Genomic DNA, 23,145 nt, shown 5'->3' on the forward strand with positions numbered 1-23,145 from the left:
AGGTGTGTATAAGATCATGAGAGGAATAGTTAGTGTAAATTCACAGAGCCTTTTATGTATTGTAGGGGAATCAAGATCAGAGGACATTGGTTTAAGGTGGGAGGGGGAAACTTTTTGTTTTACATAATGGGGCGGTAGGTATATGGAACAAGCTGCCAGAGGACATAATTGAGGCAGATACTATAACAATGATTAAAATATAATTGGACAGGTACATAGATAGGATAGGTTTAGAAGGATATGGGCCAAATACCAGCAGGTGAGACTAGTGTAAATGGGGGGTGATGGTCGGCGTGGACAAGTTGGGCCGAAAGATGTCATAAAAGTGAAATTCCACAATGTCACAAAAGTGAAAACAAGTTCATCCCTTTTCCCCTCCCAAAGTCAGTGCTTGAAATAGCCATCACCCTTGGTAACTAGCATGGAATGTAAAGGAGCCGCAATGTATAGAGAAATAAATTGAGTTCATTTTGCCAGTTTACAAATGCACATGCCTACTCAGTGTACATTGGCCATTCTCCAAATTCACACGCTGGTATCTCAAATAGCAAAGCAGAACCAAAGAGTGAGAGCTCTAGGAACTGAATACATTGCGTAGTTTTCTTAACCCATTCACTTTGGAAATTATCTGCCCTAAAGGGGGAACACCTTCGCTCAGATACAAGAATAGTTTTTAAAACTTGAAAATAAGAATTAAGGATTTGAATGAACCGTAGGAAAATAAATTAATCTGTGCTCTTCACTTCTCTATGTTTTTGCCCTGGTTTTCAGACAAACAAAATGTCTCCAACTGCAAAATAGTAAATTTAATTCACAACCATTTGACTGAAAATAATCAAATCAGTTCAGGAAAATATTATATTTTCAGATATCTGCAATCATTTTAAAAGCACATTAACATTTCCAGATCTATGAGTTGACCTTTTCCTCCAACTAACAGCACATTTTAATCAAATTTAAATGACTGCAGAAAATGAACGCCTTTAAACACATGTCGCTTGTTGGGGTGGCACAACACTGTTTATCAAATGAAATGAGCTCCAACTGGTAATGCAGCAATCTGAGTGTTCAATCTGCAGATCTCCAGGAATCGATTTGGCACAAACATTTACATCCATATTATCGTGGTTCACTTATGTCTCTTGTCTCTTGTTTTATGCTGATAATTATTTTTAGAGATATTAAAAAGTATTACATTCCTGCAAATATTGGTGCACTCTAATCATTAAAGGAGGTTAATTCACAAACATTGCGAATGCTGGTTCAGTTGAAGCTGACATATCAGGATTCACGACACTCACAGCAGAAGCTCTGATCTTAAAAACATCTCTCAGGAATAGGCCTTCCATTCCAAATAACAATCATCACAAGAATGCCATGAAATGTATTACTTACAAAGAGTGAAGTTTTCTCACACCAACCAATACATTGTCAACCATCTTGGCTAGGAAGAAACTAAATCAGACACTGGATGCCCATAACCTTTGTTGCTTATATGCATCAGCACCCAAAGAGATTATTGGCATGATCCTTGCCAGACTACCAGTAGGCAAGTATCTCCCTCTACGTTTCCTCATCAGACTACAGTTGAATTCAGGAAGCAACACAGACACAAACCTGTAATCTTTTCTGAAAACCGTGTCGATGGAAAATCATAGACACAAAAAAGCTGGAGCAAATCAGCGGGTCAGACAGCATCTCTGGAGAGAAGGAATAGGTGACGTTTCGGGTCGAGACCCTTTTTCAGACAGTCAGGGGAGAGGGGGACGAGAGATATAGATGGCTTTGTAGAGAGATATAGAACAAATGAAAGAGAGATGGAAAAAAGGTAATGATGATAAAGGAAACAGGCCATTGTTAGCTGTGGCCTAGGTGAGAACGAGTACAGACAATGAGACTCAACAAGACGACCTTGAAGCTAGTACGACTTAGGTTGGGGAGAGATGGAGAGAGAGGGAGTGTAAGGGTTACTTGAAGTTAGAGAAATCAATAATCATACCATAGTTACACCAGCATTTTGTGTCTACCTTCAATAATCATACCCCTGGGTTGTAAGCTGCCCAAGCAAAATAGGTGATGCTGTTCCTCCAATTTGCATTTGGCCTCACTTTGACAATGGAGGCCTAGGACAGAAAGGTCAGAATGGGAAGGGGAATTAAAGTATTTGGCAACCGGAATTTCAGGTAGGTCCAGGCGGACTGAGCGAAGGTGTTCAGCAAAACGATCATTGTGGAACAAAACGAGGGTTATTGAAAATCAACCTTATAAAATAGCCTTCCTACATAATGTCTTCCCTCCCCATTTTTTGATTTCTGCGCTCTCACAAAAATAATATTTTCAACTGATAAGACGTGAGTTACAGCATAATTCTTGAACATAAATTAGATAAAAACTCTGATGTTACAAGTAATTAACTACATACTTGGGCTTTTGATGCAAATCTATCCTGCATTTTTTTTCCAAATTGGAAGTCAACCTGATAACTGACATATCCTTACCAAACACTCGTTCATCATTAATGTTTTTGATGCAGAACCACAGGCCAGCTGGGAATGTGCAGACCAGTATGTGAAGATCAAAAAAGAAGGAAACCCATGTTGTAGGTTGATGCTCAGACACCGAGGCAATGATGGGAATGTGGATTTTTGCATACCTATAAAATAAATCAGAAAGATTAGCTTGCACACATTTCACTTACAGAATGTCCAACAGAATCAAGCCAAATTATATGTAGCATCTTATCTATTGTGTTACATAAGATTCCATAACATTTTCAACCAAATGCAAACCTCACCAATTCTTGCGGCTCATATGATGGGCAATTTGATACCATTTTCAAGATTTCTTATTCTTAAAACTACCTTTATCCAACCATTGCACTTTATGTATTTATTTGAAAATCCCATTTTTTCCCCCATCAGAGAACTGTTACATTGTCTGACATAAATTGTTCCCACAAGATGAATAGGAAACAGGATGAACCAAAACTAATATCCAATCCTGTATCAGTAATATTTTAGTGTAGTTTAATTTCGAGTTACAGCATGGAAACAGGCTCTTCAGTCCACCGGTCCACACCGACCAGCGTCCCTTCCCACTAACACTATCCTACACACACTAGGGACAATTTACATTTACACCAAGCCAATTAACCTGTCTTTGGAATGTGGGAGGAAACCAAAGATCTTGGAGAAAACCCACGCAGGTTACGGGGAGAATATACAAACTCCGCACAGACAAGCACCCGTAGTCAGAATCGAACCCGGGTCTCTGGCGCTGTAAGGCAGTAGCTCTACCTTTATTCCACCGTGCTGCAGTTGCAAGAGAAATTACAGGTAAAGAATTCAAGCCCTGGTTGTGTCAAGTCATACAGTTCACGATTCATTGCTGTGGTATTAACAGGAATTAATGGGGATCTCCTGTATCAAGTTCCCTTCCTGATATGGAGATATATAAATAATCCTTTTGATACTCACTTGATCAAAACTCTAGATCCGTCAAACTAACAACTCAATGGGAATCCCTTAAATAGAAAGACTACAGTGGCAGCACACCACTTTCTCTGATAAAGAAAAGAGAGCACCTATTGGCTAGGCAACTAATGCCCATACCCATGTCTGAATGAAGATAGATGCATTTGGATCAAAAACAGGTGACAATACTGACAGTCAATCAAACAAAATGAACAATGAGCATTAACATGAGTGTCCCCAGATAAGCTGTTTCAATTACTAGTTAAATGTCCCAACAAGTCACTCCAAGTGGCTTTGTAGGATCAGCCAATCCCAATTATTTCCACCACTACGGAAACAACCATCTAGATGAAGATTCTGAGGGGAACTATGACAGGTATACGCTCAAATTAAATAAAAGCTAGACTTTCATTAAAGTGCTTTGATCGGAAAACATGCCACAACTACTGGTTCAAGTTAAATATGTCAAAGACATTTAAACTAAACTTAAAACAGGACGATCCAGTCAAATCAGCTCTCTGCCTGAAATGTAAGTGCAATTATCATGATTATAAACATTGCTCATTTGATCCAAGCCAAACCCAAATTTAAAAAAAAGGTCTTAAACATTCTTACCCTGTATCCCAAAGTGAATAGAATCTTCCGCTCCATGGCGCAATATATCCTGAAACAAAAACAGCGGCAACACTTGGAAAAATGTTTCTCCACTTACAGTGTATATATCATATTTCCCGGCAATGAAGACGCACCTGCGTCAAAGACGCACCTCCATTTTGAGTTGCTAAATTTTGTAAAAAGGCTGGCGGGACATAGAATTTCTCACGCTCAAAAAAAATAAAGAAAGTAACAATTCAATTTGCCCAAGGCTTCCAGATCTCCTCCATTCTGAAAGACTGAATGGGTGGGGGGTGGAGGGTGACGGCAGGTGGAGAGATGGTGGGAAAAACGGGACAAGTTGAATCAGTTGTGATCTTATTGAATGACAATACCAATTGAGGTTACTCGCACTGACACAGGAGGAAGCTCCATCTCCCGCTGTCCTGTTATCCATCGCCCACTGACCCGCTCCGCTCGATGGTTAGTGCGCTTGAGCTGGTCCCCTCACTGTCCGGTCTACATTGAAAGACACGGACAGGGCAGTGAATGCCATGCAGTGTCACCCAGCGCTGCATGTGAGTCCATGTCCTGGTCCCGCCGCAGTCGGAATTTAAGGATTTGCGGGAAGCGGTTGATATGAGTGAGGCCGGCGAGCGGCAGGAGAGAGGTGTTCAGACGGGGCGCACTACCAGAGGTGAGTTGGCCAGCAGAAGGCACTGAGGTGGCGACCGGTTCCGCTGTCCGGTCCCGGCAGCCGCTCGCAGCCACCCGAGCTACTTCCCTCCCCGACCACAATGCGGTGGCTCCGCCTCCGGAGCGCCGCAGCAGCAGTGAGTGAGTTGCTGGCATGATCCCAACCCCCTCCTTCTCAACGATCCTGCCCATACTGACCCGGGCCAGACTCCCCACATGCTGTGAAAGGAACTCTTCCCCCCCCCCCCCCCACCCCCCACCGGCTCTGTCCTTTTACAGCCGCGCCCCATCAGTTGCCAGCAATGAGGGATAGACTTGGCTATCCCTCAATACCGCAACATCGTTTTTGATGTTGCTGTATTGAGGGATAGCCAAGTCTATCTTTCTTGACTAACAACCTAACCTTTGGCCTCCAAGATGCAGGTAAATTTTTGTGCCTTATTTTTAGGTTAAAAAAAAATAGCGTCTTTATTGCCGGGAAATATGGTACCTATAACTCCAAACATTTACCATTAGAGAAAGAGTGGCGGCATAAGTCACTGGCCGTTCAAGAGCAGTAACAAATATAAAATAAGAAATATCTGTTCCTTCTAATGATGAACAACTTAATTGGTACAAATCCTTTCCAGATAATGTTTCTCCAAGACCTCCTCTTGACCTCAGTAAATCTCTGAAACTGCTCAATATTTAGCCAATCTTACCCACACAAACACTCTTACCTCAGAATGAAAGGAACCTTCTCCCAGATTTATGTTTATTCATAAATCTGATTCCCAGTTATTTGCTTAGCTCTTTACAAGATTTACATTCCACTTATCCACAAATCCTACAGGGAAACAGCTTCTTGAAATGTACTTCAGCTTGAGTCCTCCTCTATCATCTAACACATTGCTTTATACCTTTCAACACTTCAAATAATAATAAATTGGTGAAATTGCAGGTAACGAGGTAGGATATCAAACAGTTGAAAGTTTGGGTGGAGAAATGGCAGATGAAGGTTAATTGACACAAATATGAGGTGTTGCCTTTTCAATGTCAAATGCATGAGGAAAGTTTACAGTAAATGGCAGGCACTTTCAGAAGCAATGATTTATAGAGTGATCCTGAGGTGCAAGTTCCACTGCTCCCCGCACAAGTGGTTAGGATGGCAAAGAAGGCACATGGCCTGTTTGCCTTCATCGGTTGAGCCATTGAGTATAAAAATTGGGAAATTATATTACAGCTGTATCAAACTTTAGTTTAGTCACATTTGGAGTATTGTGTGCATTTGATAAGGTCCAAAATAGGAGATTAGTGGGCAAAATGAGAGCACATAATATTGGGGGTAGGGAGTTGACATGGATAGAAAATTGGTTGGCAGACAGGAAACAAAGAGTAGGGATTAACAGGTCCCTTTCAGAATGGCAGGCAGTGACTAGTGGGGTACCATAAGACTCAGTGCTGGGACCGCAGCTATTTACAATATACATTCATGATTTAGATGAAGGGATTAAAAGTAACATTAGCAAATTTGCAGATGACACAAAGCTGGGTGGCAGTGTGAACTGTGAAGAGGATGCTATGAGGATGCAGGGTGACTTGGACAGGTTGGGTGAGTGGGCAGATGCATGGCAGATGCAGTTTAATGTGGATAAATGTGAGGTTTTCCACTTTGGTGGCAAAAACAGGAAGGCAGATTATTATCTAAATGGAGTCAAATTGGGAAAGGGGGAAGTACGATGGGATCTGGGGGTCCTTATTCATCAGTCACTGAAAGTAAGTGTGCAGGTACAGCAGGCAGTGAAGAAAGCAAATTGCATGTTGGCCTTCATAACAAGAGTTGAGTATAGGAGCAAAGAGGTCCTTCTGCAGTTGTACAGGGCCCTAGTGAGATCATACCTGGAGTATTGTATGCAGTTTTAGTCTCCCAATTTGAGGAAAGACATTCTTGCTATTGAGGTAGTGCAGCGTAGGTTCACTAGGTTAATTCCAGGGATGACAGGACTGTCATATGTTGATAGAATGGAGAGGCTGGGCTTGTATACTCTGGAATTTAGGATGAGAGGCTATCTTATTGAAACGTATAAGATTATTAATGGTTTGGACACGCCAGAGGTAGGAAACATGGTCCCGATGTTGGGGGAGTCCAGAACCAGAGGCCATAGTTTAAGAATAAGGGGTAAGCCATTTAGAACGGAGATGAGGAAAAACATTTTCCAACAGAGAGTTGTGAGTTTGTGGAATTCTCTGCCTCAGAGGGCGGTGGAGGCTGGTTCTGGATGCTTTCATGAGAGACCAAGACAGAGCTCTTAAAGATAGTGGAGTCAAAGGATATGGGGAGAAGGCAGGAACGGGGTACTGATTGTGGATGATCAGCCATGATCACATTGAATGGCGATGCTGGCTCCAGGGGCCAAATGGCCTAATCCTGCACCTATTGTCCATTAAAAACTGATTTCAAATTATTATTTTCTTCTTTCAAATGTCAGTGACTATCTTAGCTGCCTGTAATCAGTGACGGCCAGTAGTGATGAATAGAATTCCATTTATTGTCTCTCAGAGACACTGGTCCTGTCTGAAATACTGAAGCTACATCCTAATAACAATGTGAGTTCAATCTGCTTACAACAGAATTTTCCCTACACCCTCCACTGATTTTTATCTGGTATCATGCTTTTTACAAAATGATAAATCAGAAATGCAATTGTCAATGGATATAAAAGTAATCTTCTTTAACCAGCTGTTCCTAAAGCCAGGATATCTTCATTCAAGCTTTAAAAAAAACCCCATTATTCATTCTCTCAATTATATTTCACTTCTATGTTTTTAAAGTTGACACGATTGTTTTTTGAAAATTATTTCAGCACCAAAAAGGACAAGAACAGGATAACAAGTGAAGGATTTGTGTAGTGATGGTTATTGATAAAATATCGTATTCATCAGGAACATATACATTCAAAAAACTTATTTTGAAAGTCATGATGAGGCATCACCACCAAGATAGCAGGTGGACAAAAATGCTGGAGAAACTCAGCAGGTGAGGCAGCATCTATGGAGCGAAGGAATAGGTGATGTTTTGGGTCGACCCTTCTTCAGGGTCTCAACCCGAAACGTCACCTATTCCTTCGCTCCATATATGCTGCCTCACCCGTTGAGTTTCTCCAGCTTTTCCACTTTTATATTTTTCAAAAGTGTCAGGACTTCCTCTTCTTTGAATCTCAGTTTCCATTGCTACTCTACTTGTTTCCCTTACCTCACATAATTCAATATCCTTCTCCTTGGTGAATACTGAAGAAAATAAATTGTTCAATATCTCCCCCATCTCCTTTGGCTCTGCAGATAGCTGTCCACTCTGACTCTCCAATGGACCAATTTTAACCCTCGTTATCCTTTTGCTATTAATATAGCTGTAGAAACCCTTTGGATTTACACATTTGGATATCCCTATTACACTTGGCCATATGCTCCTATCCCTTTGTGAGCTCCTTTTCCCGTTAATTCTGGGGCCATTAACCATCCCTTTACTCTCTTTCCCTTTAACTCAGTCCTCGACTATCCCATTTGATACCCCACCCCCCTTATTCAGTTTAAAACCACCCGCATAGCAGTGGCAAACCTGTCTGCCAGAATGCTGGTCCCCCACCTGTTAAGATGCAATCCGTCCCTTTTGTACAGTTCCCCCTTACTCCAAATCAGATCCCAGTGACCTAACAATCTAAATCTCTGCCCCCTGCACCAGGAACACATAGGTGGCACGCCACGTACATGGACTCACCTGTATAAGTTAAGTAAATAACACTTAGAAGCACCACTCCAGCTGCAAGAGATACTCCCAAGAAAAACAGTGTCTGGAACTCCTGCTTTGTCAGCTTGTCTCTCAAATACTGCAAGAAGGCATAGGCCTGCAGCAGGGCAAATACACCTGATTGCAAGAGAACAAGAGGGTGAAATGATCTACACTCCCAAAGAAGAGGTACAAACATGTTAAAAAATAAAGCCCATAACACAACCCATGGCCCAAGACATTCAGCATTTATTTTGCCCAAAGATAGACACAAAATGATGGAGTAACTCGGCAGGACAGGCAGCATCTCTGGAGAGAAGGAATGGATGACGTTTCAGGTTGAGACCCTTCTTCAGACTAAGTCTCCGGTTTAAACCAGCATCTGCAGTTCCTTCCTACATATTTATTTTGACCAAGCTTTATTTCAATAATATTATATTTCTTGCTAAGCTGGAATATAATATCCCCCCGCCCGTGTTGATCAATTAGGAAAATGACTATTAAAGACAAACCCAATTAGGAAGGAATCCCAGTACTGTGAAACTGGTGTACTGCACATAGGCTGCCTTGTATGCTTCATGAGATCATGGTCGCCTTCTTGTTAAGGCTTGATTACACTCATTCTGATCAGAGGGAGACTTGAGTGCATCTTAGAAGAGCATGAGAAGGTGGAATAATGGAGTAGTGAGGGAAGCCTGGGATAGCTTGTATTAATATTATTTTAATTATTAAAATTGAATTAAATTTGTAAACGTGTATTTCGTAACAAACTGATAAAAGCTGAATTTTAACTGCCTACAGTATTTATATCACTATAACACGAGTGGCACCTAACAATATTAATCTAGGAGTCATTCCCGAAACGTCACCCATTCCTTCTCTCCAGTGATGCTGCCAGTCCCGTTGAGCTACTCCCAACTTTGTGTGTCTATCTTTGTCATTATAACAAAGTTGTGCTTGGTTGACCAAAGCAATCTCGATGCACCATGTCACTCCAATGAAACGGACAGAGTTTTCAAGTGTGACTAAGGTCTAACCTAGTGTTGGTCCAGAAGGTAGATCTTCTAGCACTACTATTGAGAAGTTCCAAACATTCACACCAGTAACTGCAACGTTGAAGTGCAGTGGGATGCCAGTGGCAATGTGCAACTCTGCATTTCCACACTGTTGTGCGATGGTCCCAAACCTATGTAAGGTTACGAGGGACAAGTTTGGCATTTCCACGTGGTGGTGTTGGGTTTTAATGGGAAATCTTAGACCATCATTTCCTAGCTCTTTTCTGGAACTTGGGCATTGGGGGTAGGTGTAGGAGTTACTACTTTAATGGCAAAGTAATCCTTTAAATGGTTGCATTCAATAGTATTTAGGTGTCAAACTTAATCCTATGTAAAAAAAAATATTAGCAAGTGCAGGCAAAATGACATAATTTTCATTCTGGAAACTGAACAACTTACTCAGGTTTTAAACCATATATAAAGAGGGCATTAACAGGGTGTTTAGAGTAAATACTGCCATTTGCACAATTTAACAATGTCCACTTGACATAGAAAGCCAATTCAAAAATCAGCTGCTTAGAAATAATTATGTCAGAACTGTGGTTGTTAAGACCTCACCTCTGACATATTGTACCAAATCCACCCTGAAAGCACAGCATAGGGCAAACATCCTAGATTTGCTGTATCTTTAATAAGATAGCCATTTTGAATTTTCAGCTGCTACTTTCTGGATTTATTATGCTGAATGCTTTTCTGAAGAATTAATTAATATAGCCAAAGGAGGAAAGAGCATGACTAACTAGGATTTATGGCATTCATACTGTATGGTTGAATGGCTTGCAGCCTAGGATTGCAGAATTCAGAGCCAAGTTGTTCTGCACTTTAAAATGAGGTCACTTACCTGCTGCCGCCATGTGTTCACTCGTTCGGATTGGTTGAAACCCCACAAATGGCACTTGCATTGATAAGATCAAGCCAACAATGTAGAAGGTGCTGTAAGCTGTGAAAATTTACATTTTAAGGAAGCAAATGTTATTCATAAGTTCTAGGAGAATTTCAGTCCCCACACTAGGGCCATTCAATCATAGACAATCTATCCTTCCCTCTCATCACTTGAACTTGATCAAGAATACACAAATATCCATTGATAAGGCCCCATCCTGTCTTTTGAATTCCCAGCCTGAATTCACCCTTGCCTAAAGAAATTTCCGTTAAAGGTATGTCCCTTTTTCCTCAAGATTTCTAAATCCTAATTCACTCTATCCAGGCGTTTCACTATTCGGTAAGTTTCAATGAGGCGTCCCCTCATCTGTCTAAACTCCAGCGTGTACAGGCCCAGTGCCTTCAAATGGTCTTCACATGTTATTCTTTTGGCCTAAATCATCAAATTCCATAAAAATATCTTGTTCAGCAGGATACATTCTATAAATGACTTAAACACACAAAAACTTGTAAAAATGTTCTTCTAAGTACTGGAAAAAGTCCACAAACAAATTAAGATTATTTTTGATTAAGATTGTAAAACATATTTTATTTTACAGAGAAATTTTGAGGAAGAAAGTGATTGTGTCAAGGTATCACAGAGTTTAAAATGCAAACTTCATTCCAAATAAGTAGGTGCATGGCTGTTAACAATTTAATCATTGGGGTTTGACATAGTCAATAAGCAGGATTTTCCATGCAGTAATTTAAAAAAAATTGGAGGACAAAAGATCTTCTAACATTAATTGGGAATGTTGTTATAGCAGTAGTACTTCCAAAATATATTTATTATTGTAAGTAAATAGGACAAACAATTTACATAAAGCAAGGACCCACAAACAACAGCTAGATATTTTATTGGCAAAAAACAAATGCTGGAGGAACTCAACGGATCAGGCAACATCTGTGGAGGGATCGTGGATTAGTTCATTGGGAGTTTCAACACAAGCACCCTTATCTTTAATATTTATATTTAACTGAACTTTACTGAATTATATCTTGCATTAAACATTATTGCCTTTATCATGCAAATGTAGAAACATAGAAAAAAGTTGCAGGAGTAGGCCATATTGTTCAATATGATCAAAACTCTGCTTTAAAATTAATAACACTTTACATTAGAAATTCATGGTGAATATTATGGTGCCGGACATTTATCTGGTTTGTAGTAAATGCCTACTATTTTCTTGTGCTTAAGCAAGAATTCCATACAGGGGACACATGTTCACTAAATCATACAAAAACAGTATCCCGTTCCTGCTTTTCCCCCCACTTGATTCCGTTAGTCCTAAGAGCTAAATCTAACTCTCTCTTGAAACCATCTAGTAAATTGGACTCCACTGCCTTCTGTGGCAGAGAATTCCACAGATTTACAAATTTCTGGGCAAAAAAGATTTTCCTCATCTCAGTCTTAAATGGCCTACCCCTTATTCTTAAGCTGTGAGGACCTGGTGTTGTTGGTGTTGGTGAATGGAATATTGTGTTCATACGTTATAGGAGAGGTATTGTCAAGCTTTACATTAAGGAATGGGTCCGGAGGATTGGCGTACAGCGCATGTTGTCTAAGATTAGAATTATAGACCTGTTAGTTTGACAACATGGATTAATGTGCCTGGGATAATATATATAAGCATCTGGATAAACAGGGTATGATTAGAAAGAGTCAACATGGATTTGTGCCTGGGAGGGCATGTTCAACGAATCTTAATGAATTTTTTGAAGAGGTTTCTAGGGAAATTGATTGGGGTAAAGCGGTGGATGTTGTCTATATGGACTTCAGTAAGACCTTTGACAAGGTTCCACATGGAAGGTTGGTTAAGAAGGTTCAATTGTTGGGTATTAATAGTGGAGTAGCAAGATGGATTCAACAGTGGCTGAATGGGAGATACCAGAGAGTAATGGTGGATAACTGTTTGTCAGGTTGGAGGCCGGTGACTAGTGGGGTGTCTCAGGGATCTGTGTTGCGTCCACTGTTGTTTGTCATATACATCAATTATCTGGATGATGGTGTGGTAAATTGGATTAGTAAGTATGCAGATGATACTAAGATAGGTGGTGTTGTGGATAATGAAGTAGATTTTCAAAGTCTACAGAGATTTAGGCCATTTGGAAGAGTGGGCTGAAAGATGGCAGATGGAGTTTAATGCTGATAAGTGTGAGGTGCTACATCTTGGCAGAACAAATCAAAATAGGACATACATGGTAAATGGTAGCGAATTGAGGAATGCGGTTGAACAGAGGGATCTAGGAATAACTGCATAGTTCCCCGAAGGTGGAATCTCATGTAGATCGGGTGGTAAAGAAAGCTTTTGGTGTGCTGGCCTTTATAAATCAGAGAATTGAGTATAGAAGTTGGGATGTAATGTTAAAATTGTACAAGGCATTGGTGAGGCCAATTCGGGAGTATTGTGTACAATTTTGGTCGCCAAATTATAGGAAAGATGTCAACAAAATAGAGAGAGTACAGAGGAGATTTACTAGAATGTTGCCTGGGTTTCAGCACCTAAGTTACAGAGAAAGGTTGAACAAGATAGATCTTTATTCTTTGGAGCGCAGAAGGTTAAGGAGGGACTTGATAGAGGTCTTTAAAATTATGAGAGGGATAGACAGAGTTGACGTGGATAAGCTTTTTCCATTGAGAGTAGGGAAGATTCAAATAAGAGGACATGATTTGAGAATTAAGGGACAAAAGTTTAGGGGTAACATGAGGGGGAACTTCTTTACTCAGAGAGTAGTAGCTGTGTGGAATGAGCTTTCAGTGGAAGTGGAGAAGGCAGGTTCGATTTTATCATTTAAAAATAAATTGGATAGATATATGGACGGGAAAGGAATGGTTATGGTCCGAGTACAGGTAGATAGGACTAGGTGTTTCTGTGCTGTAATTGTTATATGGTTATAAGCTTGAAAGAGTTCAGAAAAGATTTACAAGGATGCTGCCAGTACTAGAGGGTGTGAGCTACAAGGAGAGGTTAAGTAGGCAGGGTCTGTATTCCATGGAGCGTAGGAGGATGAGGGGAGAACTTAGAGGTATACAAAATCATGAGAGGAATAGATCAGGTAGATGCACAGAGTCTCTTGCCCAGAGTAGGGGAATCGAGGACCAGAGGACATAGGTTCAAGGTGAAAGGGAAAAAATTGAATAGGAATCCGAGGGGTGACTTTTTCACACAGAGGGTGGTGGGTGTATGGAACAAGCTGCCAGAGGATGTCATTGAGGCTGGGACTATCCCATTGTTTAAGAAACAGTTGGACAGGTACATGGATAGGACAGGTTTGGAGGGTATGGACCAAGCACAGGCAAGTGGGACTCGGGTAGCTGGGACAATGTTGGCCGGTGTGGGCCGAAGGGCCTGTTTCAACACTGTATCACTCTATGACTCTAAGGCATTAAGTTGAACTTGATAAATGCTGAGTGGAACTCTGTGTTTAAAGCATTTCCCAAATATTTTGTAAGTAAAATTTCTGAGTGCATTGGTTGATAAAGAACAAAGCCTGGACAATTTACTGGTAAGATGAATCCCAGCATGTGCCATCCTCTACTCTGCCCATCTGCACCAGTGATGAGAGTGGAACAGCAAACATTTTGTTCTTCATGCTCCTTTTTTATTGTTGATAGCAATGTTCAATCATTTAATGAAAACTATTTTATACCATGTGGGTTGAATTTAATTTTATCAGGATTTGGCTCAAAGCAGTGTAAGAATTATCACACCATGTATACAATCACGGCTTTATCAACCAATGCATTCAGAAATTGTATTTTAGAACTATTTGGGAAATGCTGTAAAAGAGAGTTCCATTCAGCTTACATCAAGTTTGATTTACTGCCTTATTTTTCACTACAATATTATGAAATTATCCTATTACACCAAACATCAAATTACTGCAAATATTCTCCAAAAACCTTCTGGCCAAGTTTTTCAATGAGCTATCCAGCACAACAGATTTCAACAGCATATGAAAACCTTAATTAGGTAATTAGTTTTCCATTTTGATGTATATCACACAATTCCCAATCACACAAACATTGTTGTTCAAGCTGCACGACAGTGAAGTCATCCTTTCATTAGTATTATTGTTTGCAACTACATTTGCCACCAATATATTTTTCTTCCCCCAATGCCAGCAGTTACTTCTACCTTAAAATATTCATAACAAGCCCATCTCAAGAAAATAGGTTCTGAAATATTATTTATTGAATTCATTAATTTTGCAGCATATTTATTTTTAGCCACACTTTGAAGTAACTACAACAATGGAATCTGGCCAAAATATTAAAGTTTGAATAATTGTATGTAATGATACTGTTAAATATGCCTCCCTCACACACACATACGAGTGAGATTTTTTCCTAGTAAGAATTAGTTCCTTTCTTTTGGCCAGATCACCTTGCCACAACACAAGGTCAAAATCCAACTATAATATTAATATTTGAATACTTGTCTCTCTTTCTCACACACACACGCACACCTGCCCCTGTATATTGCAAATATTAATTCGCAAATAGGCTGGTATGGGGAGAAAATACTAAGTATGGATAGAAAAGGTTGGAGGGGTATGGGAAAATTCAAGCAAATTGCAGAATGCCATCTTGGTTGGTATGGACATGGTGGGCCAAAGGGCCTGCTTTCAAGCTGCATAGTCTGTGACTTTATGACTTAACTAGACTGAGATTTTTTTTTATCGTGGAATTTGTTTCTTTCCTTTCCCCACATTATTCAACTGCAACTTGATGTCAAAATCATGTTCATAATTCATAGGAGTAGAATCAGGCCATTCCGTTCATCGAGTGCACTCCGCCATTCAATCATAGCTGATCTATCTTTCCCTCTCAACCCCATTCTCCTGCCTTCGCCCCATAACCTTTAACACATTTACTAGTCAAGAATCTGTCAATCTCCCCTTTAAAAATAGCCATTGACTTGGCCTCCACAGCAGTCTGTGGCAATGAATTCCACAGATTCACCAGCCTCTGGCTAAATAAATTCCTCCTCATCTCCTTTCAAAAGCTATGTACTTTTATTCTGAGGCTGTGCCCTCTGGACCTGGACTCTCCCACTAGAGGAAACATCCTCTCGACATCCACTCTATCCAGGCCTTTCACTGTTCGGTAAGTTTCAATGAGGTCTCCCCTCATCCTTCTAAACTCCTGTGTGTACAGGCCCAGTACCATCAAACGCTCATCCTGGACCCTCTCCAATGCTAGCACAGACATCCTCAGAAATTGTGCCCAAAACTGCTCACAAAACATCAAATGCCGTCTGAGCAGTGCCTCAAAACCTCAACATTACATTCCTGTTTTTATATCGTAATCCTCTCAAAATAAATGGTAACATTGCATTTGCTTTCCTTCCTATCAACCCAATTAAAATTCACAAAAGATATGATCACATAATTGCAAAATACAGCCACGATTTTTCAGGTGTGATCACAAAGGTTCAGGCTTTAGAATAAAGAGAAAATAAATCCAGTAAATTGCAACTACCTGTTCACAAATTACGAACAAAATATTTGCTGAAAGACTACTGTACATTCTCCCTTAGTGCTATGAAAGTAGCTTCACGACACTGCCTGCAAAACCATCTTCCAATATAATTGGAAGTTTAGCTTAGCATGCACATATCTACTGCATAAGATCAATCACATTTCAAAATATAACTTAATGTATCTTCACACTTGGGCTAATGCTTTCATAAAAAAAACAAAAGCCAATTAACTGAATGACACAAACCCAGCAGGAAATGTACCATTCAGTAATTAAACCACAAGTATACAACATATAAAGCTTTGTGAAAGTGTTTAGCATTGCTATCTTTACCAACACCCATGTGGTGAAAAACAGCATTTAAGTATAATAAATAATTTATTTCACCCATGAGGATATAGAATGAATGAATAAGTTTATTGGCCACGTATGTACACATACAAGAAATTTGCCTTGGTGCTCCACGTAACAACACGACATATAGTAAACCATTAAGAATAAAATGGTTCTTAATAATTTTATTAAAATAAAACATTATAGTTTGAACATGTGAATGACATAAAATACCAGTGCAAAAGGAGGCTGCAGACCTACACAAGTCAGCTATACTATGCTGACTTGCTCTTCAGAGCTGGAGGCTTGAGTTTTTCACACTCCTGGAGCTTCTATTATTACCTTTAATGACTGAGCACTATATTGCGTATCGCTTCCGGAATCCTGGAGCCACTCTCTGTACTTTACTTTCTTTCATAGATAACAATTTCCAGAATTCAGCTAATAGCGTACTTCAAATAGCCGAGAATTACAGAGCAAGCCAATACTCACTGCCAATTTAACTCCAAGGGGGAATTTGGATTTTCAAATCCAAGAATAATGGTCAGATTTGGAAGGATATCAAAGCTACTGGTGTTTGCAAATGTCACTCCATACTACAACAGGATCTCCACTTATGTGTAGTTAAAGGTAGACAAAAGTATTGGAGAAACTCAGCGGGTGCGGCAACATCTATGGAGCGAAGGAAATAGATGCCTCATAGATGCTGCCGCACCAGCTGAGTTTCTCCAGCACTTTTGTATATATTTCCTTCACTCATAGATGCTGCCGCACCCGCTGAGTTTCGCCAGCACTTTTTCCAGCATCTGCAGTTCCTTCTTAAACTATATGTAATTAAACATAGTTTTCCTCAAACTTGCTGGTGCACCTACACAAGCTTCTTGTTTTTAGTATTTGCTGGTGCAAGCAAACTGAAATCTCTAGGATATGAAATTTCGGATATTTTTTAACCAATATCCCCTACACTTAGTGCTGGGATGTCTAAATTAGTTAAACGACTTAGTATTCAACAAACTCTGCCCATCAAACTTTTTTTTTGATCCTAACAAAAATATGCAGACACAGGAGACTGCAGACATTGGAATCAGACATTTTTAGTTTAGTGATACAGCACAAAAAAGGCCCTTTGGCTCATCAATCACCCTTACATTAGTTCTATGTTATCCCATTTTCACATCCCACACACTAGGGGAGATTTTCAGAAGCCAATTAACCTACACCATTGCATGCCTTTGGAATGTGGGAGGAAACCGGAGCACCCAGAGAAAACCCACGCGGTCACAGGGAGCGTGTACAAACTCAGTTCAGATAGCACCCATAGTCAGGATCGAACCTGGATCTATGGTACTGTGAGGCAGCAGCTCTACCACTGCGTGACTTTGCAGTGGTGTACGATTTCAACCCGAGAGATCAAAAGTTCCTCCCTCCCCTCCCGCCATCCCATGATGTTACTTGATTTGCTGAGTTCCGGCAACAGATTATTTTTGTTGCGCATAACAAATGTATTCAGGTAAAAGTTAGAACCTACAAAAATAAAACCCCTCATTTCAAGTTATTTCATTTTTCTGCTGCAACTTTAATATGTACTTCATTCCTTAGTAAACATTATAGAGAAGTTAAATATGTCAAGGAAATACGCCTTGATGTGTTGTCTGGGAATTTTGAACTGTGATTGTCTATTCAGTCTGCCCAATGGCATGCCAACCACAGAAGGTATTCCATTGTACTTTCAATTGAAAGAGATGGCAGAAAAATGCCATGTCCTCACCAAAAACATTTACTACATCTTTGTGGGAACTTGTTTCTTCACCAGAGTGAGGTGCGATTTATTTGCTACTGACTCCATATTCTGGGTCAGTTTTCTAACAACTACCATTCAATTGACTCCATACATACACACATTGCTTTCATACAGCAGGCCCTGTACTGAGCAGTGTGTAGCCTCATAACAGGTAGCAGTTATTCCAGTAATGACCCTTCAGGTCCTCTTGTGATAACCTGGATAGTAGTAGCAACTGTGCAGAACTGCATCGAATAAATTAGCCAATTTGAAGTTGAAAGTCACCTGAAGGAAAATTACATTGGCCACATGTTCATGACATTCATGATTTTAACTGTAAACCACCATTGCTGAATTAGTTTCAATCTAATATGGATGAAGCCTAGATATCACTAGAGGGCTTCAGACCCCAGACTGCCATCTGTTACTCCACGGTAGATCAAAGTTGGCCAATATATTATAATACATTCTAAAATAACCACACTAAGGTAATTAGTGGTAGGACGAATAACTTAAGTCTGTAGATTTCTTTACTGACCTATATAAACCCTTCTGCTGAATCTCTGCATCAGTAGCAATACAAATACATGTAGTGGGATAAGGTTGATGATGAACACATAGCCACCCCATGCTGATACCTGAAATCAAGGTGCAAAAATAAAAATTAATATAAAATACATGTAAATCTTCAATGCTTGCAGACAAAAAAAAACCAGATGTTTCTCAAGACCAGTACTGAACCATGAAGACTTCACTTGATATGTTCTATGCCTCTGAGTTTCAGTTTTGGCTTTTGGTCCCTTGAGCTAAAACACTTAGGGTTGGGAATGTGTTTTATCTTTCTCAATTGACGTGATAGTTGACAACGTTTCGTAACGTTGTTGAATTTAGGTGAAGAATGGAAAACCTAAGCCACAAATTAATTTCACTCACTAGGTAAACAAAATATTAGCAACCAAATACTTAAACCGTGTAAAAACAAGGAACTGCAGATACAAGTTTACAAAAAAAGACAAAGTGCTGGAGTAACTCAATGGGTCAGGCAGCATCTCTTGGAGAACATGGATAGGCGACATTTATTATTCAGAACCCTTCTTCTGAAGAAGTGATAATGAATGATAGCAAAGTGGTAGGTCTTTATTTAAAAGCTCAGATGGTACAGGATTCATGGGGGGGAATCTTCAAAGTGCAGTTATTGCCGTACACTTTGTTACTGTCCTTCCAGATGATTACATCTCCTAAACTAGTTAAATCCATCCAGGAAACCAAGATGAACTGCACGAGTACGTTTTGGCATTACATATGTTATGTCACAAGAAATATACTAATCGTGATTAACAATCTGGGAAATATGTCTCGTGCTGATCCTCATTGACGTCCAGGCTCTGATCTGTTTGTTACATGAATAGATGTGTGGATAGTCTGGTTAACTTTCTAATCAAGAAATTGATGTTACAGACAATAGGTGCAGGAGTAGGCCATTCGGCCCTTCGAGTCAGCACCGCAATTCAATGTGATCATAGCTGATCATCCCCAATCAGTACCCCGTTCCTGCCTTCTCCCCATATTCAGCTCTCTCTTGAAAGTATCCAGAGAACCGGCCTTCAAGGCAGAGAATTCCACAGACTCACAACTCTCTGTGTGAAAAGTGTTCCCTCATCTCCATTTTAAATGGCTTACCCCTTATTCGTAAATAAGGGGAACCCTGCTACACGTGCAGTTAATGATACTAACCCCTTAATATTATTTGGGACTTTCTGCACACAGGCATGAACTTCTTCATTGTAAGGATTTATAAACAAAATTTAACCATGTACAATTATTTGCAAACAACCCCATTTTTGACCTCATGATGGAGGGAAGGTGCTGAAAGCATTGTTGGATCTTTGACATTATTGCAAGAATTACTGCAGGTATGTAATAAAAACAAAAACTGCCGGAAATACTCTGCAACCTTTTCATTAACAATTTTCATCACTCTGCTGGTGATTGAAGCAAGCTGATGAAAGGTCATCAATCTCAAACAATAATTCTGTTCCTCTCCCCACAGATGCTGCCTGACCAAATCCTTATGTCTGGTATTCTGTTTTTATTTCAGATTTCCAGCAGTTTATTTGCTTATTAGTTTAGTTTATTTCTGTAGTTTATTTGCTTTTAGATTCCTGCAAGAACGTTTTTTAGTAACTTTTTTTTGTGGTGTGTGCTTGGAACTTTTAGTTGATCAAGTTTTTTGTTGATATTAAATTTGATATCTGAAGCTGCAGTTCTGGCCAGATCTAAATTGAGTATCAGTGAGTATATTATTGATGAGTAGGTGTTATTTCATAGCATTTTTATTGCCAATCAGTTTGCTGATAATGAACAGTTGAAAAATTGGGTAATAATTAGATTTCACATGATTTTAGTGGACTTGTCATGTCTGCGTATCTTTCCACACTTTTGGAGAGATACCTGCGGAGCATGTGCGCTGGAACAACTTGACAAGGGGCACAGCAAGCTCTGAACCATGACCAGAAATGCAGACAGAAAAGATATCAAGGTCCAAGGCTTCATGATGTCCACTGGTTATTATACCACGTGGTGTAAACTGAAATGATTGAAGATTAGCGTCCTTGATAATTAATCCTCAAGATCCTTGTGGATCGCCCACACATATTAGGCAGTGACATATACGAGATATACCCATATAATCATTAAGCTATCCCTGAATCACTAGAAACATCATCTTTTCACAACAAAAAATAGGAAATGGTGCTCTGGGAAGAGGACAAAATAGCATGCACAAGCTTTATTCATACAAGTAACAAGAGAAGCACACTCCATCAAATTATTTTTAGCATTAATAGAACTCCATGGAATAAGAAAACAGGATTAGATCTCTTACCATGTAAAAGTAGGACAAGCAGCAACATATAGTCCAGAAAACAGATCCCGTTTTCACAGATTTGACCTGAAATGAATAATGCAAAGATTAAGCTAAACATTACAACTAAAGAATTACTGCATATCTTTCATCATTAAAAGGCAAAGGAAACTTTTTTCACTCTTTTGATTCAAAACCACTGATACATCCTGAAAAATTCAGGTCAGTCGGCAAAAAGAAAATTAACGTGACTGACATAAATGAAGGGAAATTTTGAAGTTTCTGCAAAAAGAACATAAAACATGCAAAAATAGATACCCTGCTGTAGGATAGTACAATTTACTCTGGCAATTGTGTGAAATACAGCAATTCTATATGGTGTAAGGGATGAGGGCTAATGACAAAAAGGTTAACTGCAAAGTTAAAAATGTGGAAGCCTTGGGAACTCCACTGAAAATTCTTCCTTATTCTCCTTATCTTCCTTATTCTCCTCCTCTTCTTACTAAAAATGAAGTCACATTCCAAGTAGTTCAAGTTCAAGTTCACATTTATTGTCACATGCACCAGTTAAGGTACAGTGATATTTGAGTTACCATACAGCCATACAAGTAAAAAGAATGCAATACACAAGAAATTTAACATAAACATCCACCACAGTGGAATCAACATTCCTCACTGCGATGGAAAGCAACAAAGTTCAGTCATCTTCCTCCTTTGTTCATCCATGGTCCGGGCCTTTGACGACGGTCCACTGTACAAGCCCTCTCATCGGGATGATGGGACTCTGGCATCGGGACGGATAAGAACACTCCGCGGCATGGAGCTCCCGAGTCGGCCTTTTCTTACCGGAGACCGCGGGCTTCACGGTGATAAAGTCCACAGGCCCCGCGGCCGGAGCTCCTTCACTGGCAATCCTCGGCAAAGGATCGCCTGCTCCGCGATGGTAAGTTCGTCCCGTGCTTGCGACTTGAAGCTCCGGACTAAGTCTCCAGGAAAGGCCGCACCAATCCAGTCGTTAGGCCGCAAGGGGGGGGGTGGAAGGAACGGGACGGAAAAAGGTCACATCGCCGTCGAGGTAAGTGACTGAAAACGGTTTCCTCCTATTCCCCACCCCCCACATAAGACATACGGAGAAACATTAAAACATACATTTTAAACACACTGGAATAACAAAAAAGTCGAAATAACACACAGGCTGCTGGCGAGGCTGCCATCTCGGCACCACTTTCAGGTTATCAGGTTTAAGATTTTTGAGTTTTAAACCTAAAAAGAATCCCAAGATCAGATCAAACTTTTCTCCATTGTTTGTATCTGATACAATTCAGAGCTCTGCTCAAAACATGTAGTATTCAATATGTCAGTCATCTGATATAGCAAAGCAATACCTATTTTCACGCAAGATTACATTATTTTCCATCCAATTAACCAGCTATCAAAGACAGAAACTGCTGTTTCGAATGAAGTGATCAATCTTCCTTAGGCTACTACCCTATTTTTTAACTTAAAAGTAAAAACTAAATTAAGAGGAATATCTAGTATGTACAGTGATTTTGATCATAAAAGAAAAATATTTCAAATAAATAAACCAAATTTTCTCCACTGACCCCAGCCTGTCTGGTTTTGGTGGAGTAGGAGCTTGTTGGAGTTGCTCAGCAGCTGCAAACATGGCATCTGCTCTCAAATTACGTACCATGTTAGATTTGGCAATGTAATCCACCAACTCCTCATTCATTCAAATGGAGTATATACAGTTGTGTGGAGTAAAGGAAAGTAAGGTTAGGCTTCAATTTTTTTTTTTTACTCTGTTTACTGTGAAGTTTCCAAATATTTAAAAGTTTTGTAGATATTTACAAATTATTTCATTTAATTTGTTTGATGTATTAATGACTTTTTCATTAATTTCATTGGGACTTTTGAAGTCACACTTTGGATCTTAATAAACGGGTCTAGAATGTGCCAAAAAAGTGATCTTCGGGGTTAAGTTTCAGCAAATTCAGAAGAATAGCATATTTTTACAATGCGTGGATGGCAAGCCCAGCTCAGTGAAATGAAGACCATCTACTCTCTTGAGGAACACACAGATTACACTGATGTAACCATTATTAACGTGCAGAAGCAAGGTATTAAATGGAGTCACGGTGCTTTGCATTGTTCCAGTTGAAGGATAACAAAGCGATACAAG

General features: G+C 39.8%; 1 protein-coding gene across 1 annotated transcript in view; it reads right to left on the reverse strand.

Annotated features, from left to right (window-relative positions):
• The window catches only part of stt3b (STT3 oligosaccharyltransferase complex catalytic subunit B), a 92,623-nt gene that overhangs the window by 12,203 nt on the left and 57,275 nt on the right, over positions 1-23,145 (reverse strand). Inside the window, exons 4-9 of the mRNA XM_055655138.1 lie at positions 20,985-21,050; positions 18,639-18,738; positions 10,423-10,521; positions 8,518-8,664; positions 4,089-4,137; positions 2,499-2,653 (exon numbers count right to left, since the gene is read on the reverse strand). Coding sequence (XP_055511113.1) covers positions 2,499-2,653; positions 4,089-4,137; positions 8,518-8,664; positions 10,423-10,521; positions 18,639-18,738; positions 20,985-21,050 — 616 coding nt within the window. The remainder of the gene's footprint in view (positions 1-2,498; positions 2,654-4,088; positions 4,138-8,517; positions 8,665-10,422; positions 10,522-18,638; positions 18,739-20,984; positions 21,051-23,145) is intronic.

The sequence above is a fragment of the Leucoraja erinacea genome, chromosome 2, assembly GCF_028641065.1.
Source record: "Leucoraja erinacea ecotype New England chromosome 2, Leri_hhj_1, whole genome shotgun sequence".
Taxonomy (NCBI): Eukaryota; Metazoa; Chordata; class Chondrichthyes; order Rajiformes; family Rajidae; genus Leucoraja; species Leucoraja erinaceus.